Genomic DNA, 17,146 nt, shown 5'->3' with positions numbered 1-17,146 from the left:
GTGGAGACACTGGGGACAATAGACAATGTCCTTGTGATAAAATGACATTCTTCATCTATGAAGACCATGTGAGACAAAACTAAAGGATATTTTAGCAGAAATGATCAATTTTATCTTTGCTTATATTTTAAATCATAACCAGAAATAGGTACAGGTGAAATATTTTTTATCGAATTTTTTTTTTGGTGGTACTGAGGATCAAACCCCCAGTCACTCTTGAACTCAGCTATGTCCCTACCCACTTTTTGTCTTTTTTAAAATTTTCAGATAGGGTCTCACTAAGTTGCCCAGGCCGGACTTGAACCTCCAGTCCTCCTGCCTCAGCTTCTCAAAATGCTGGTCTATCAAATCTTATTGCTGCTATTATTTTGTCAATGATCTGTTCCCATGAGAAAACCTAGGGATCTTTTCTCCAACATAAAGTAGAAATAATCTTTAACAATCATAATTCTTTATATAACTTTCTGTTTTAGTAATATACAGTTTGTATTAATAATTACTAGCTAAATTAAGAGATATTTGCACAATACCTTATTCTGTTCAAAAAAGAAAACGTACTTTCCCATATATTCTCTTGTCTCAGGCTTCCTGCAGCTAAAGCTCAGAGAGAAATTATACTTCTCATTTTAGGGACAAGAATTCTGAAATTCAGCTTGCTATAAATCAGTGCTTTTTATGAATGCTTAAATGTGATAGGGACTATACTATTTTCTTTATATGCCTTATCTCATTTAATCTTCATGACTAACCCATGGGATAGTTAAAGTCCCCACTTCCTCTGGTTCTAAGATACCACAAGCTGAGATCTGATTGATTCTAAAGACCAGAGCTTGAATTCACTTCAGTGTAGTAAGCCTGCGACTTACCTAAACTTCCTGAGCTTGTGACAGAACAGGAAATGGAGATGTTTATTTGTCCTTAATTTTCCCAGGTACCCTAGGGCTGAATTTTAATGTAATGGATAATCAAACTTACAAAGCCACTCCAAATTATAAATTGCATTTTATTTTATATGTGCATTACATAGCATATTTCATAGTTGCATTACATTACAAATAGTTCATGCAAATGATTCTTATGTTTTGGGAAATTTTTATAGACCTAAATGTTCTAAATAACTGTGTTGCTTTAACTGCTCTTCATGTATTTAGTAGGATTCATTCAATGAAAAAATCATATGGAAATGCTTAGCTATAATTAAAGCAATATTAGCAAGTGAGTTTGCACTGAAATATGGATGTTCATTTCCATTCAGCAAGTTTATATTAAGCACTTACTAAGGGAGAAGCTGTAGTCTACACAAAGATAAGTAGATACCATCCCTCTCAGAGGGAATTTATAGTCCTTCTTTAGGAGATTATGTTTATCAAATCAAATGCTCTTCAAAGATATTATTAGGACTCCTGTTTGGGGATTATGTTTAATATAACTGAATGCTCTTGACAGAGATTATTAGGTCTCCTAAGTTTGATTTTTTAATTTATCACGGAGGGAAGGGAATCAGAAGAGGGAGAAATGGTTGGATGTAGATCGTGGTGCATGCTAAGAAAGCTACAAAACAGAATATAGGAGATACTAAGCAAGAGGAAAAAGATAAGTGCTTTGGAGGGTCATTAGATGGAAACTGTCACATCATATTGGAATAAAAGAGCAGTCAGAAAAGGCATGAAGACATAAGTGGTGTGGGAGAGGAGTCTTCGTGGAAGGGGAGGATCCCAAAAGCACAGACTGAAGGGACTCACATGCAGAGGGATAGTGTCAGTAGAAGTGTGGAGACCCGCTTATCCCACAGGTGCGGATTTGTAGAGCAATGAAAAGGCATGAGGCTGAAAGCTTAGTGTAGGTCTCACATGCAAGGGTAAAGCCTTTGAGGGAAAATGCAGAAGAATGAAAAACAAATATAGGACACAGAGTAATGAGATGCGTGACCACACGTCAGCTGTGGCGTTTATGAACCGAGGGATCTTGGGCAAATCAATTGATCATTTTGAGCTTTAACATCTTTGCCTCTAATATAGAGATAATAATTATTACCTTAAATGATGGGCATAGATGGAAGGGTGTGCAAGGCAGTATTCTGAAAACTGTAATTCGCGCCAGGAAGTTCCTCCCTATCTCCATGGTGACCATTGTTGTCATTGTTGTTACGGATATGATGATGTTCTACCAAGACTGCAAGGCAGTGAAGCCCTTTGGTCAGACCTACCTGCTCCTTAGAAAACTCAGTTGGCAGCAATGTGGAGGACTGCATGGAAACAGAGGAAAAAGCCTGGAAGCTATGAATCAGGTTAGAGATGATGGCAGTGTGATTAGGATGGTAGTTCAGATGGAAAAGTGGAGGCTTCCCAGAGATGCTGTGCAATTTGACATTCATTCAAAAAGGTCCTGAGCACATGTACTGTCCCAGGCTCTGTATTAATTTCTGGGAACCCAGCCAAATTACAGAATCTCCACCTTTGAGAGGCTCCTCAGGAGTTAGGGGACAAGTATCCTCAAGGAAATCTGTATGGGGTTGTGGGGGAATGGGGCACAGGGTACATCTGGATCAAACCTTGGTTTAGCCTGTGAAGGCTTCATAGGAAAAGAAAATTGGAACTGGGTCTTGACAGAGGAGAAAATGGCCTAGGAGACAAGAGGAAGTCAGGAGAAGCTCCCGGCTTGTGCAGAGCACAGCATGTTCAGCAAATCTCATCTTAATGACTTCTTTTTCTCATTTATAAAATGAAGAAGTAATGCCCTACCTTTTGGGGTTGGTATGAAATTATGTTAAATAAATCCTGTACAACATTTTATATTTTAAATGCTTAATAAATGTGAATTACTGATGTCATAGGGAAGGAAGTGGTGGAAGAGAAGGAATCTAGGATGACTCCAAGATTCTAAGTAGAAGAGTTAATAAATATTGGTTCCATTAACCAGGACCTAGAATATAAGAAGAGTAAAAGTTTGTGGGGAGGAGATGATCAGTTTTAAATTAACATGGTGAGTTTGAAATGACTGCAGAATGCCCCAGTGAAGAGGTTCCGTAGGCACCGAGAGTGGGCAGGTGAGAGCTGTGTACATTTGGGCATCATGCAAGTACTAGATGATTTTTAAAGCCACAATAATAATCAAGATTACCTAGGGAAAGGAAAGGAAGTAAGAAGGCTGAACACAAAACACTCAAGGTTGAAATGAATGAGGAAGAAAGCTCAGAGTGGAGGTGATTGAAGATGACATGACATCACAAGAATTGAGACAGAAAAAAGTTTCAGGAAGAAATCAGCATTCAGGAGAATCTAATGAACTTGACAGTTGGAAGGACCTTTATCAGAGCTGGTTCTTTTGAAAGGTGGATGATGAGGTCTTGGGATGTGAGGGTGGGTGGTGAGTTTATGGGTATCCACTTATTATTCTTAAACTATATCTGCACACAATAGTCTGTGGACTCCTATGTGTATAATTTGCAACAAAATAGTTTTATTATTTTTAAACATTTTTATCTCTATTCTCTTTTTATTAGTGTATGTTTGTAGTACATAACAGAGATGTGAATTTTGAGGAATTGGTACATGACTACATATTTTGGTCATATTTTAACCCTTTACCCCCTCTTCCTTATCTCCTCCCTCCTCCTGCTCCCCTTCTCCATCTCCAAAATGTCTGCCTTCTTGTTCCCTACTATCGCCCCTTTATTTTACTCATTTATTGACTTATATTTTAGGTTTCTCATATAAAGGAAACCATGCAATATTTAATTTTCTGTTTCTGACTTATTTCACTTAGCATTATGATCTCAAGTTCCATCCATTTTCCTGCAGATAAAATTATTTCATTCTATTTATGGTTAATATTCCATTTTATATGCATACCACATTTTCTTTTTTTTGTATTAAATTCTTTTATTGGTACATTGTAGGTATACAACACAATTACATTTCTCATTGGGAATTGTACCTTTACATAATGCATCTTGGTTCTTATTTTTCCCCATTCCTAGCCCTCCTTTCCCTATTTACAAAGACTTTATTTCCATTTTTTCCATTTCTCATCATTTTTTCCTTTCCCTTCTTTCCTTTCCCCTGCCCCTCCCACTACCCCTACCCCTTTGGACCTTTTCTTCCTATTTTACATTATCAATTATTCATTCTAATAATTGGTACATTTTAGGTATACAATAGAATGACATTCATCATTGGAAATTTGCACCTTTACATAGTCTCTCTTGGTTCTTATTTTTCACCCTTGCCCAGCCCTCCCTTCAACCCCTCCAGTCCTCCCTATTTACAAAGATTTTGTTCCTATTTTTCCATTTTCTCAAATTAATCCCATTCCCTTCTATCCTTTCCCCTAGCCTCCCACTTCCTTCCCCTTTGCCCCTTTTCTTCCTATTTCACATGACCTATTATACATTTAGTCCTTATTTACACTTTCAGTTTCTCACACCAGAGAAACTATTTGGTATTTACACATGTGTGTCCTATTTATTTCACTTAAGAGTATTGCCTCAATGTGCATCCACTTAGCTATAAATGTCTCTAATTTCTCATTTTTATGGCTGAGTAGTACTCCATTTTATAAAAAAAAACCCACATTTTCTTTATCCAGTCTCCAGTTGATGGGCATTTGGGCTGTTTCCAAGTTTTAGCTATTACAAACTGCACTGCTATGAACATGGGTGCACATATATCACTGTGGTATGATTCTTTTAATTCTTTGGGGAAGATCCCCAGCAGTGGAATAGCAAGGTCAAATGGGACTTCCAGTCCTAGTTCTTGGAGGTATCTCCATACTGATTTCCACAGTGCTTGCACCAGTCTACACTCCCTCCAGCAGTGGAGCAGGATACCACGTTTTCTTTAACCATTCATTTGTTGATGGGCACCTAGGCTGTTTCTAAGGTTAGCTATTGTGAATTGTGGATATGCATACATCACTATAGTTTGATATCTTTAGCTCTTTTGTGAATATACCCAAGAGAAGTATAGTTGAGTCAAATGGAATTTCTTTTTTTTTTTTCAGGAATTGCCATATTGATTTCCATAGTGATTGTACTAGTTTATATTCCCACCAGCAATGCAGAAGGGTTCCTGTTTTCCCCACAAGCATCTGTTGTTTTTAGTGTTCTTGGTGTTTTTAGTGTTTTTAGGGTTCTTGGTCATAGCCATTCTGACTGACATAACATGGAATCTTAGAGTTGTTTTGATTTACATTTCCCTAATGGCTAAAGATATTGAATATTTTTTCATGCACTTATTGGCCATTTTTACTTCTTTTGAGAAATGTTTATTCATTTCATTTCCCCATTTTTTGATTGGGTCATTTGGTATTTGAGGTCTAATTTACTTTTTGTTTTGAGTTTTTCATGTAACTTGGATATTAGCCTTCTCTCAGAAGACTAGCTGGCAAAATTTTCTCTCATTATGTAGGTTCCCTTTTACACAGTTGATTGTTTCTTTTGCTGTTTAGAACCTTTGTAATTGATGTAGTCCCATTTGTTGATTCCTGATATTATTTCCTGTGCTATTAGAAATCTATTTAGGAAGTTCTTGCTTATGCTTGTGGCTTTAAGTGTTTCCCATATGTTATCTTCAACAGTTTCAGTTGATAAGTTAAAAAAAAGAAATGGTTATTTTAGGAGAGATGGTATCAAAACAACAAGCATAAAAGGTCCTTTGAAGAACATTGGCCATTATATAACATAGAGAAATAAAGACTAGGTAGAGGAGGGGTATAGAACTGGAAAGACTAGAGGCCTTAGCTGTTTGTTGCTCTTACTAGAAGAAGCTGCTGGACAAGAAAAGACTGAGGTTGAAAGCAAATCTGTGGGATGTCAATGAAACTAGATCCCAGGACAGAGGAACAGTCAAGATGGAATGTGCCTGGGACTTTAGTTTGGCCAGAGGGAATGAAGGGAGTTGGCCATGAAGACCATGAATACCAACAAATTTGTCCTTGAAGAACATTGAGACCCAAAAGCCTCAATATTTTTCAGTGACTGTAGAGGAAAGGTCACCTGTTGTGAGAGGGTGAGAACCCAAGTGAGTCTCGTGGAAAGTCATAAAATGCAGAGATACTGTCTGAGGAATTTAGAAGGTGTGACAAACTAGAAGATGAGTGCAAGGATTGCCCTAGCCCAGAGGTGGCGAACCTATGGCACGCGTGCTGCAGTGGGCACACAGAGCCCTCTCTGTGGGCACATGAGCCAAGTCACCCCAGCAACTGAGCATCATTCAGGTTTAATTGGTTGATACTTTGCAATAAATAAGTGAGTTTGGGGTTGCAGTTTGGGCACTTGGTCTCTAAAAGGTTTACCATCACCTTTTGGCCTTTTGGCTAAGGTCAAGTGTAAAAGGTTTGCCATCAGTGCCCTATCCATAGAGGGCCCAAACTCAGAAAAATCAGGCTTTCAGATCTGTATGTGCACCATTGGGCATAGCTATCTGTTCCTCAGCAGCCCAGGTGTAAGATCCCAGAAGCCAGAATGAGAGCCTGATCCCAAATTGAGATTTTAAGGTGATTTATAGTGGGCCTAAGAATGATTCCTACCATGTGAAAGGCTCTTGATGAGCCAAATAAGATGTCTGTTAGGTGGTTAGTGCTGGATATTAGACTTCAAGAATAATTTAGTGTGCTAGTGTTCTGAGTGGAAGACTAGGGCTGGGAGACAGCATGGGATGAGGCAACTCAGAGCAGACTGGGAAAAACCAAGGTTATAATTTTTCAAGACACAAGTCCAAAAATCAGAGTCAAAGTCAAGACTATGGGGCAGGGCTGTCGCTCATGGTACTATCATTTATATTTTAATGAACTTTCGATTTCACTTATTCCTCAGCAGCTGGAAGACACACAGAAATAGTATTTCATTGTTTGGTGATTTTTTATAACAGCCAGATACAGAATGAACTTATATATGTGGCATGCTGATATGCAGATAGAATCATAAAATAATTTGTGCAAAGTTAATATGGACATACTGGGATTGTTTTGCAAGTCTGATGTTTAATCACAAGTAGTTAGTTTGTATTTATCAATTTTGGACCCTAAGGATCACACAGTCTAAATTGTGTAAACCAAAGAATAATTGCAAAGGAAGCTACTGAGTGGCTGATGAAGACTGGAATGGCCTTTGGGATACATCAAACATTCCTCATAGGAGGAAAAAAAAAATCAGTTCAAGTGTTTGTAACTGATTAACTTTCTCTGCAAAGATTCAAGGCTGCTTAAGGCAAACAATACCTATCCTATCCAGTAATTTAGATGAAAGGGAAAAATCAGAAATCTTATAGTGGAAAGAGAAGAAATGGTGCAAAGGAAGAACCAGGCGTTAGGAAGGACAAGGTTGGGAGCTGAAGAAAACCCATTTTGCCTTCAAAGCTTTCTAGGTGGCAAAGGTCTAGGTAAGATCTGACCAATTCCTGGACAATGTGGCACACTCTCCTGAGAATGAATAGGATCTTGACTCCCTGGACAAAGTCTGATTTTATTCTGACACAAATGTGGCAGCTGCGATTAACAACTCCCTCAGCGAAGCACTGGTGAAAACCTGGGGACCAAGTGGTAGAGGAGAGAGGGGCACAGAGAGTCAGTGGATCCTCCTTTGCTCTTCGTGGAAACCCTTGGTGACTGCAGACGAGAGAAGAGAAACCTTGAAAGCTATATGCTTAGCTCTCCTGCTGCCTGTAACATGTGTGTCATGATGGGGGAGAGATGATATAGCCTCCCAGGATGACCTTGAGCATATTTGTCCCCCTTCTATCTCTCTGTTGGTTCTGCCCCATCTGAGGCTCTGGGGAGGAAACCAAGGAAAGAAGGCACAAATTCATTACCACTGAAATCCCTTTTCAACATCCCACCACCTACCAGAAGGAGCGAGGACAGATGTCCTCCCTGCAAGAGAAATAGTGCCTCATTCTTGTTAAAATGAACCAACTACTGTGTCTACGCTTGCTTAGGTTTGGAAATGGAGGCCAGCCAAGAAACACCTTCAGAAATTGTATGTAAACACGTTGATTTCTTGGTCATCTGATGTCATTTTAACCCCATTATCGGTTATGGATGGCAACTATCTTCCAGGAGGTGAAACCACAGGAGAATGATAGACGTGGATAACATAAACCCTCTCTCCTTCTCTCAGTTTAGTGACAGTGTATGCCAAAAAGTATATGACAAAATATTGCACATGTAATTCAAGTTGTATTCTTATAAAATTTGCGGCTTATATAAATTGACATCATTCTCTTTTCTCATGCACATGGTATGTTTTTATATTTTGCCTTGAATGACATTGCTATGAAGTCCAAAGTGATGTGTGGATCTTATTAGGAACTCATTATTTATTTCTAATACTATACATAAGTCCTCCAGTAAAGACCCCTAAGATTAAGGTTCTCCATACATTCCTCCAGAAATTCTTACAACTTTACTGGAATCTAGTCCAAGCCTCCTGTTATGGCACTTTCCACAGAGCTTTTACCACTGGACTGTTCCTTTACTCAAGGTCTTAAATGAAGTGAAAATAGGACAGTCTTGGGCCAGGGATTTAGCTCAGTGGCACCGTGTCGGCCTCGAAAGCACTAGGTCCTGAGTTTGATCCCTGGTACAAGGAAGGAAGGAAGGAAGGAAGGAAGGAAGGAAAAAGAAAATAGGACAATCTTTTCTTTTTCAGCCATAAAAGGAACCTGGCAATAGCCATGCAATCAAGAATTGGTCAAACTCAAATTAGGAAAATAAATCATAAAAGTAGGCTTCCCATCATTTTATTCCTTATCCATTCCTGTCCTTTCCATACCTCATCTAAGCATGTGTGTGTGTAGCCACCTGACACTACTGCCGCTAAGTCTTCTCTGCATCACAATATTGTTTGTTTTTATCTCTTCTCCCCTACCCCCAGGAGATGACCTGGCTTCCACCACTTTCTGCTATTCAAGCACCTGGCAAAGTAGAATCAAGCAAATTTGCATTTCCCAATAAGGTAAGCTCTTGTGGCTGCTCAGGGGGTTATGCTGTACTCATGTGGGCATCTGCAGGGGACAGTGTGTTGACACTAGGTTGTCTTTTGCCATGTAAATATCCCTACTAGAGACTCATCAATCTGGTCTTCAACAATTTGCAAGCTTGTGTTTATTATGCCTTCTCAAAAGAGGAGAATCAGGCTTGCAGTCTTACTTACCTACATTTCCATATTCTGCAAAAAGTGACACTTGCTATAATTGTCTTTATTGAAAACATTTGTGAAGTTGAAATCCATCTTACAATCATTTTCTACTCAATAGAATCGTATGTCCTGTTTTGCTTTCTGAAAAGCTATTATTAAATTAATGATGTATGTTAAAATGAACGTCTTAGAATTCAAGACATGCTATTCAATTTCTCTTAGATATCTTTTTAAAAGCTTAAAATGTTTTCTGAAACTTAAAAAAAGATTTCTATATTTTCCAAGGAAAAGCACAAAAAATATCATCCACAAAATATATTTAAATAATATATGAGTATAATAGGCATTTATTTTTAATATCTTTAACCGTATGACTGACATATAATTGCATATTCATTATTGAAGATCAAATTGTGTAAGAATTTGGAAAGAAAAAAAATCCCTAATGCTCCTAGCCATAATTTCCCAACCTAGAGGTTATTAGGAAGAGTTTGGTATGTAACATTTCAGTCATTTTCCTGGTGCATTATGGACACGTGTTTATAGACATTTTTTTCAATTATTAAATTGTATGCTACTAAAATGATTTTTCCAAGAGTTTTTCCTCCCAGATAGCCATGATACATAAATATCATTGCTAAATGTCAATATCACAACCTTCTAGAGTGAATTATTGAAATTAGTATTAATTACTATAATTACAATGGTAAATTTCATTCTAGGAGTTGATATTTATTTCTGTTAACAAAGGGTATTTGAAGATCTTTCCATGTGAATCTAGAGATTTTCTTCATCTCTCTAAACAGCAGCAAAATGTTGTGTATATGGATTTGCCATAATTTATTTAAGCAAGCTCCTTGTGATGGACACAGAGATTGCAGTTTATCATTACAAACACTGTCCCCAACAACACTCTTTGTAAGTGCTCCTTTGTATACCTCCTATGGACTGTCCTCAGTAAGGACAAATACAACAGGAATTATGGCACCAGAGCTATCAGAAACCATATTTACACTTGGCTGTGTTTCAAGAGTCCTTTTTATACATCTTAGCCAATGATTAATATTATCTGGTATTTTATCATTGTGTCTGTATGATGGATGAAAAGTTGATATCTCATTGTTTTAATTTGCATTTCCCCAATTATTTCTAAGCTCAGGCAGTGACTGTTTTTTCCTTTGCAAATTGCTGATTCATATCCATTGCCACTTCATAAAAATGATTTGTAGGAACTTCTTATATCTTATTCATTTTTCTGTTACATAAAATATAACCATTTTTGTAACCTTATTTATGTCCCTTTTATACTAGAGAAGTATTTAGTTTTAATGTAAAAGCAAAAAGATGTGCCCTGCTCTCACATTCTAACAGCAGTCTCTATTTTATTTTAATTCTTTTACAGCTTTTAAGGTTTTTAAAAAAATATTTTGTGTGTGTGAATAGCATGACATAGAATTCTAATCTTGGGCTTTTCAATGGTTAGTAAATTGTAATAAAACTATCAGTGTATTTGACATTTTCTCACTCTAGTTTCAAATATCTCCTGTGTCAAAAGCTTAATTTCTCATAAATACATGAATTTGTTTCAGGACTCTCTGTTTTGTTTTTTCAATATATCTTAATTCTTTCCCAATAACTTGTTTAAATTGGAGGTTGGTGAACAATTTTAGTAAAATCCCACATAATAAACAGTTCAGGCTTTGCAAGAATGTGTTATCTCCTAAGTTGAGCCTCAAGTTCTCAGGCTTCTTGCCCTTTCAATACAGACAAATGTAGCTGAATAGTTTCTGCAGTATGTATTTCCAGTGGCATCTTGCCACACTGAATAGCATGAAGAATCTTTACAATCTTTGCACGTAATCTGACCAAAATAATGGCTGACCCCCCAATCCACCCAAATAAGTATAGTATTTTTACCATAGATACATATCCTTAGTTTTGACATAATTGATCACATATGAAAGCAATTTTGTTATGACTTTTCTAAAATGTATTTTGTTCATTTCAAATAAATACTTAAGCATAAACAATAGCTTAACTCTGAGGTGAAACTGAGACTTTAAATCATTAGTACAAAAATTTAATTTTATAGCTTTAGTGGGGTATAACTAACAAAAAAAATTAGGTATATTTAAGCTGAGCAACATCATGTTTTTATATCTGTATATATTGTGAAATAATCATCACAACCCAAGTAATTAATATGTCCATAACCTCACATAATTCCTGTTTTCTTCTTTTCTTTTTTCACAATAAGAAACTACCCTCTCAAAATTTCTAAAGATCTGCCCTCTGAGAAAATTTCAAATATGCACTACAACAACATAATATTATTAACTACAGTCATATTTCTGATATATCATTCATGTATATTATTTTTCATATGGCATATGTGTCAGAGACTTTTTTCTAAGTGAAATAAACGAGACACAGAAACACAAATACTGCATGATCTTACCTATAAGTAGAATCCCAAATAGTCAAACTCACAGAAGCAGAGAATACAGTACTGTTTTCAGGGTTGCTGAAGGGAGGGGGTAGTAGGAAATGCTGAGTCAAAGGGTAAAAAGTTTCATTTATGCAAGATAAGTAAGATCTGGAGATTTATTGTACAGAAAGCCAACAATATGTTATTTTCTGATTGTTTCTTTTTTGTAAGAGAACATCTTTTTTATCTGCTGAGTAACTACTTTGAAAACAATGATACATAGTATATTAACCATTGTCTTTCTCTTGTTTGATTATGAAATTTTGTTTTATTTTTTCATAAAATAAAAAAATTACAAAAAAGAAACTCAACTGTAGCTTAAAAATTCAACTTTTAAGAAAGTATCTTACTTTTCATTTAAAAAGATACATTATTATCTATCTAAAAGGTGGAGAATTTCAAGTATAAATGAAAAAAAAATGTGTGTTCTTTAGGGCTACTTAGGAGTTGCATGGAACTATTTTGCTCTAGATCGTTTTGCCTTGCCAAAGAAAAAGTGATTTCACAAAGTGTAGAAACTTTACATGATTTTGATAATGCCTTTTTTTCTCCCCCCAAAAAGCTCACTGTAAGTACTGATCATTTATCTTATGCAAATGAAACAAAACTACCTTAGTTTCCTGTTTCTGCTGTAACAAATTACACATGTACGACTGCCTCACCACTCTGGAGGTGGAGATCTAAAAGCCAGAAGGTTCACTGAGCATCAGGGAGTGGGCGGGGCCGATCCCTTCCGGAGGCTCCACGGGAGAATTTGTTTCTTGCCTTTCCCTCCTTCTAGAGGCTTCCTTACTCATGTCACATGACTCTCACCTCTGCTTCTCTTGCCACACCTTCCATAACTCTTATGCCTCCTTCTTTCCCTTATTAAGGACCCCTGTGATTATGCTGGAATTACTTGAGTAACGCCCAACTTCAAAATCTTTAACATAAAACCTCTTTTTCCTTGGGAAGCAACATTCGTAATTAGGGCTCAGACATCTTTCGGGTACCATTATTCTCCCTGCTATAAAGATACATTAATTTTGACGTAGAGTGCACCTTATTTATTTGTTTATTTATTGGCAGTGTAGGGGATCGAACCCATGGCCTCTCCATGAAAAGCAAGCAGTCTACTGCTGAACTACACCCCAGCCCTTGAGTGCACCCCTTTTAGCCTTTATCTCAACAAATTAGCATTCTGAAAGCTGGACACTCAGTTAATTCATTCATTAGACTATTAATGTTTGAGAGTATTATTATTGCTAATGTGTTGAACTAGAATTGTTTAAGGAATCTGAGGGGCAAAATCTCCAAAATGACTAATAATCAATGAAATTAAGGCCTTATTAAAATTAAAGGAGCCATTTGATCTCACAAAGAAAAGTCAATTTTATTGCATCCTGAGTTACCAGTGCCACTGAATTAATTAGGTAAACACTTTTGAGAATTTTCTCATTTTGTCCAAGTATTGAGGGACATAATATATAGTAAATTCAATTGATAATGAACTTGGCAGGGTTTTTTTTTCCCCTGTTCTCCGAGAACTTGATTTGGAGTCACAATTCCCTAGACAAACACTACTAGACATTCTTCAAATCTCAGAAGTAATTGAATTTGGTAAAGCAAAGACTGCGTGTCTCCTTGAAATTGGCTGCCATTATCAGGAATTTCAACCAAGAGAGAAGAAAATGGGTTTGCTTTGCCCTTTTCCCTTTCATTTTGCTGCAATCTCATAAGTTTTGAAATGCAAATAAAGAACTCAAAAGTGTAGAATGTTTTCCATTCCCAAGAAGGGGTATTTCCAAACTCAGCAGTATTTCACCCGTGACCATGGGTGCTGAGGCTGATGCTTAAGACCTGGACTGAAACTATTCTTGCTGATTGATTATTAAATCCATATACAGAAGAATTCTAGCATCATTGTGGAAGCTAGACTTCCCGCCTTTCTCTGTGTATGCTAGAATGCTAGGGAAAGCCAGCAAGTGTGAAGGGAAATGCTTTGAAGTCTGAAAGTTTGTTATGTACCTCTTTCCTTGGGTTGCTAGCATGCTTCCAACAAAACATGTGCACTCAAACTTTCATGTTTGGCATTACTTCAAAATACATATTTAAATCAATTACAAATTACATTATAAATTACATTACTTCAACTGTTTTGAGCTCTCTAAACTAGGAACAAGAAAAGAGTGACTAGTGAGTAACACAGACATGGCCAAATCAGATGGTTATGTTTCCTATGGTGATTAACTGTACATGGGGGTCTAAAAATATAAGCATAAATTTCCATTTCCTACCTTTTGAAATTCTGATGATGGACTGGTAGATAAGCAAGTAGAGAGATCTAACTGGAATGCTTTTTGGCTTTTTTTTTTTTTTTGGTACTGGGGATTGAACCCAGGATCTTGAATTGAATTGAGCTACATCCACAGCCTTTTTTTTTTTTTTTTTGATTGGGTCTCACTAAGTTTGTTTGTTTGTTTGTTTGTTTGAGACCAGGGATCGAACTTGGGTCCTTGCGCTTACAAGGCAAAAATTTTTGGTTTTTTTTTTTTTTTTGGTACTGGGGATCGAACTTGGGTCCTTGCGCTTGCGCAGCAGGTGGCAAAACCACTGAGCTAAATCCCCGGCCCAAAAATCAGTAGTACTTTTTTTTGGTACCAGGGATTGAACTCAGGACCTTGCGCTTGCGAGGCAGGTGCCAGAACCACTGAGCTAAATCCCCGGCCCCGGGTCTCACTAAGTTGCTAAGTTGCTAAGTTGCTAAGTTGCCCAGGATGAGCTGGAACTTGCGATTTCGCTGCCTCAGCCTCCCAGAGTGCTGGGATTACAGGTGTGTGCCACCATGCCTGGCTCCAAAAAGTCATTTGTAAGAAATGTACTCACAGGATAATGCTGTCCTCCATTAAAAACATAGCTGAAAAACTGCTGTATTTCATCAGTCCAAAGCACATATTTTTTTCACATTTTAAAGTCTCAAAACTTGGGATTTGTGTTACAGTTGACAGCATCTTATAATTAATTGGCAGCAGTTTTCTTTCATGGTGGTACATGAGATAACGCAGTCTCGTACAATTTGGGTGGCATATGGCACTTGAGATAGGATGGGTGTCTACTACAGTGCTTGGTGGAAGGGCTTTCTTGGATGCCAGTGTGCCTGATTGTTTCTGTCTTCAGCAAAAAGATTGATATGAACCTTACTTCCCCGCTAAATACCACATTTAAAGGAGTTTTCAGATTTCTGTGTGGCAAAGAAAAGTTTAGGTGTTGGGACTTCGGGATTTAAAGATGGGAAAAAATATATTCCAATCTGTAGATACTCTTCTAAGTCACTGGGACTGGTTTTCCCTTTAATGTGCTTCACCTCACACTTGAGGTTGACCCTGACAAACCAAAGGCATCGAATTAACCTCAGAAATGTCCTGTTATGGGATGATAGGTAACCTCTTTTTTCTACTGATTTTCTGTTTTCTTTAATGAGTAGGTATTACAGATCCAACCTTGGGCCAAGACAGTCATAAGAGTAGCATTGTCTTTATGGTGCTTATTGTCTAATGGTATACTTCACATACGTGCAGTTTCCCCATTTGTACTTCAGTAAAGCTTTCTTCTGTTCAAAACAAAGTCATAGTTTAGAAGATGATGACGGTAATGGTGGTATGACACAGTGCATCAAAAACAGAGAAGCAGCTTTGTCTTCCTGACATCCAGGAAGATGTCAAAGAATAGGTTTCCCTGGAGCTTACTTGTGCAGAGCCCAGAAGGAAGAAGGAAGTTTTCTAGGTAAAAACAGAAAGCAGCAGGAACTCTATTCCAAGGAGAGGGAGCGAGGGCAGGGACCTCAGGCTTGAAGCACTGGAGCCTGGCCACCACATCACCACTTTAGGCCCCGGGTTAGAATCATCTGTCTGCACATCACCTCCCTTCCTCACTTGCTGGGCTCCCTTCCCAATCCTCAAGGAGTGGAACAGAGCCCTGCAGGCCTCATCCTGCTCCCAGAGAAAATGAAAATGAAAGTGCACTGAGAGGACCAGCTGCTACCTGGCATCCACTTACAGAAGACATTTTTCGGGGAAAAGTGGCCTTTGAGACAGAAGCTATAGGAATGTGGATATCTGGGTGGGTGGCAGGAGGCTCACAAATAGAAAGAACTTCATCGCTGGCCCTGTGGAGAAAGGAGAACTTGTCTCCCTCCACTGCAAACCCAGCTTTTCTCTGGTCTGTGAGCAAGATAGACCTGCAATTCTGTGGGGCTCTGAGGCTTCACCCTGGCCAGGGCAGGACTATGGACATCAAGTACCGACGGTGCCCTGTGGTCCTAAACTTGGGAAAAACTCTTAAGGGAGCTGATACCTCCATGAGTAGGCTGGTGTCACATTGACCAGGTGTCATTATGATTGATAATGGAACATCATTTGTGACCACAGAATCGTTCAGACCAAGGACACTGGGCTTAAATGAGTCAGCGTATTTGAGCTACAATTTGTTCAAGGAACCACCCGAAGAGAGCAGCTAGAAACATGAGATGGAACAACAGGCCTAGTCTTTAATTTTATTCTTGCCTCTCCTACAGTGATTTTTTTGTGTGTGTGCTCATTACTTTATCCATTTTCTGCCTCTCTCTCCACTCCCCATGCAAAGTAGAAATAATAAAATCATTAACTACACGAGTATTTTAGTTAAAATTTGAAGTTTGGTGTGATTGGTGATCTTAGAGGATGTAATCAAATAATTCAGGCATCTGTAAGCTTGCTGTTGGCTCTCTGCTGAAGAGTCTGTGTCAACAGTCATTGCCAGAGTTTTTAGATGCGTCAAGAAATAGAAAATTCTACTTCCCATCCATTACTGGGAGCAAACAGTCGAGAAAAATTTCTTTTGTATTTTAAGAATGAGCTGAATGCTGGAAACTATCTCAGTTTGTATCCTTGTCCCTGAGTAGTAAGTTTCCTGTCTAGGACAGGATGCTTCCGAAAGCCAGAATCTACAGACAGCGCAGAGGACAAACTAGCGCAGACTTATTAAAACTAGAACTAATTTGTGTTCAAATATGAACTCTAATGAAAACAGAAGGGAGACAGTTCACCCAGAGTGAACTTTGGGAACAATATTTCATCTTCCTGTAACTGTTCGCAAAAATTTACTCTTGGAATAAGTTAAATTGCTCTTTTTCTTCCTGTGAATAGCTCATTATTATCAACCTCAAAAGAGGTTTACTAGGCACCTGTATGTGACTTAGTCTGCCTCACAGAGCAGAAATCCTTTCCCTCCCCAATTTTCTCACCCAAATCCTACCCACAGACCTGTTCATTTTATATACTGTGCCAGTGGAATTCCTTTTTAAAGCAGTCATCATTTCCTGGATTTGAATATGCCACAAGTCCCATTAAATGATATCCCCTACCCCATAACAACTGTCTTCATAAAGCAAAAATCTGGTAAAATATGTTAAGCCACATAATAGAAGTTAATTCTATTTCACTGGATTTTTGTTCCACATACCAGAATTACAAAGGAGTTTTGTTGGATTTTATGTGCTGCTACTT

The 17,146-nt window shown here is 37.9% G+C and overlaps 1 protein-coding gene across 2 annotated transcripts in view; it reads left to right on the top strand.

The window, feature by feature from the left end:
- Aff3 (ALF transcription elongation factor 3) overlaps window positions 1–17,146 on the top strand; it is a 521,980-nt gene that overhangs the window by 313,004 nt on the left and 191,830 nt on the right. For both annotated transcript variants that reach the window (XM_004844437.3, XM_004844436.3), the window contains one exon: window positions 8,873–8,953. In XM_004844437.3, the coding sequence (XP_004844494.1) occupies window positions 8,873–8,953 (81 nt within the window). The remainder of the gene's footprint in view (window positions 1–8,872; window positions 8,954–17,146) is intronic.

Source organism: Heterocephalus glaber, unplaced genomic scaffold, assembly GCF_053883595.1.
Source record: "Heterocephalus glaber isolate CG9 unplaced genomic scaffold, H.glaber_assembly_v1.0 deba00000470, whole genome shotgun sequence".
NCBI classification, from domain to species: Eukaryota; Metazoa; Chordata; class Mammalia; order Rodentia; family Bathyergidae; genus Heterocephalus; species Heterocephalus glaber.
Note: the sequence above shows the minus strand (reverse complement) of the source record. Positions and strands in the feature narration are given on the sequence as shown.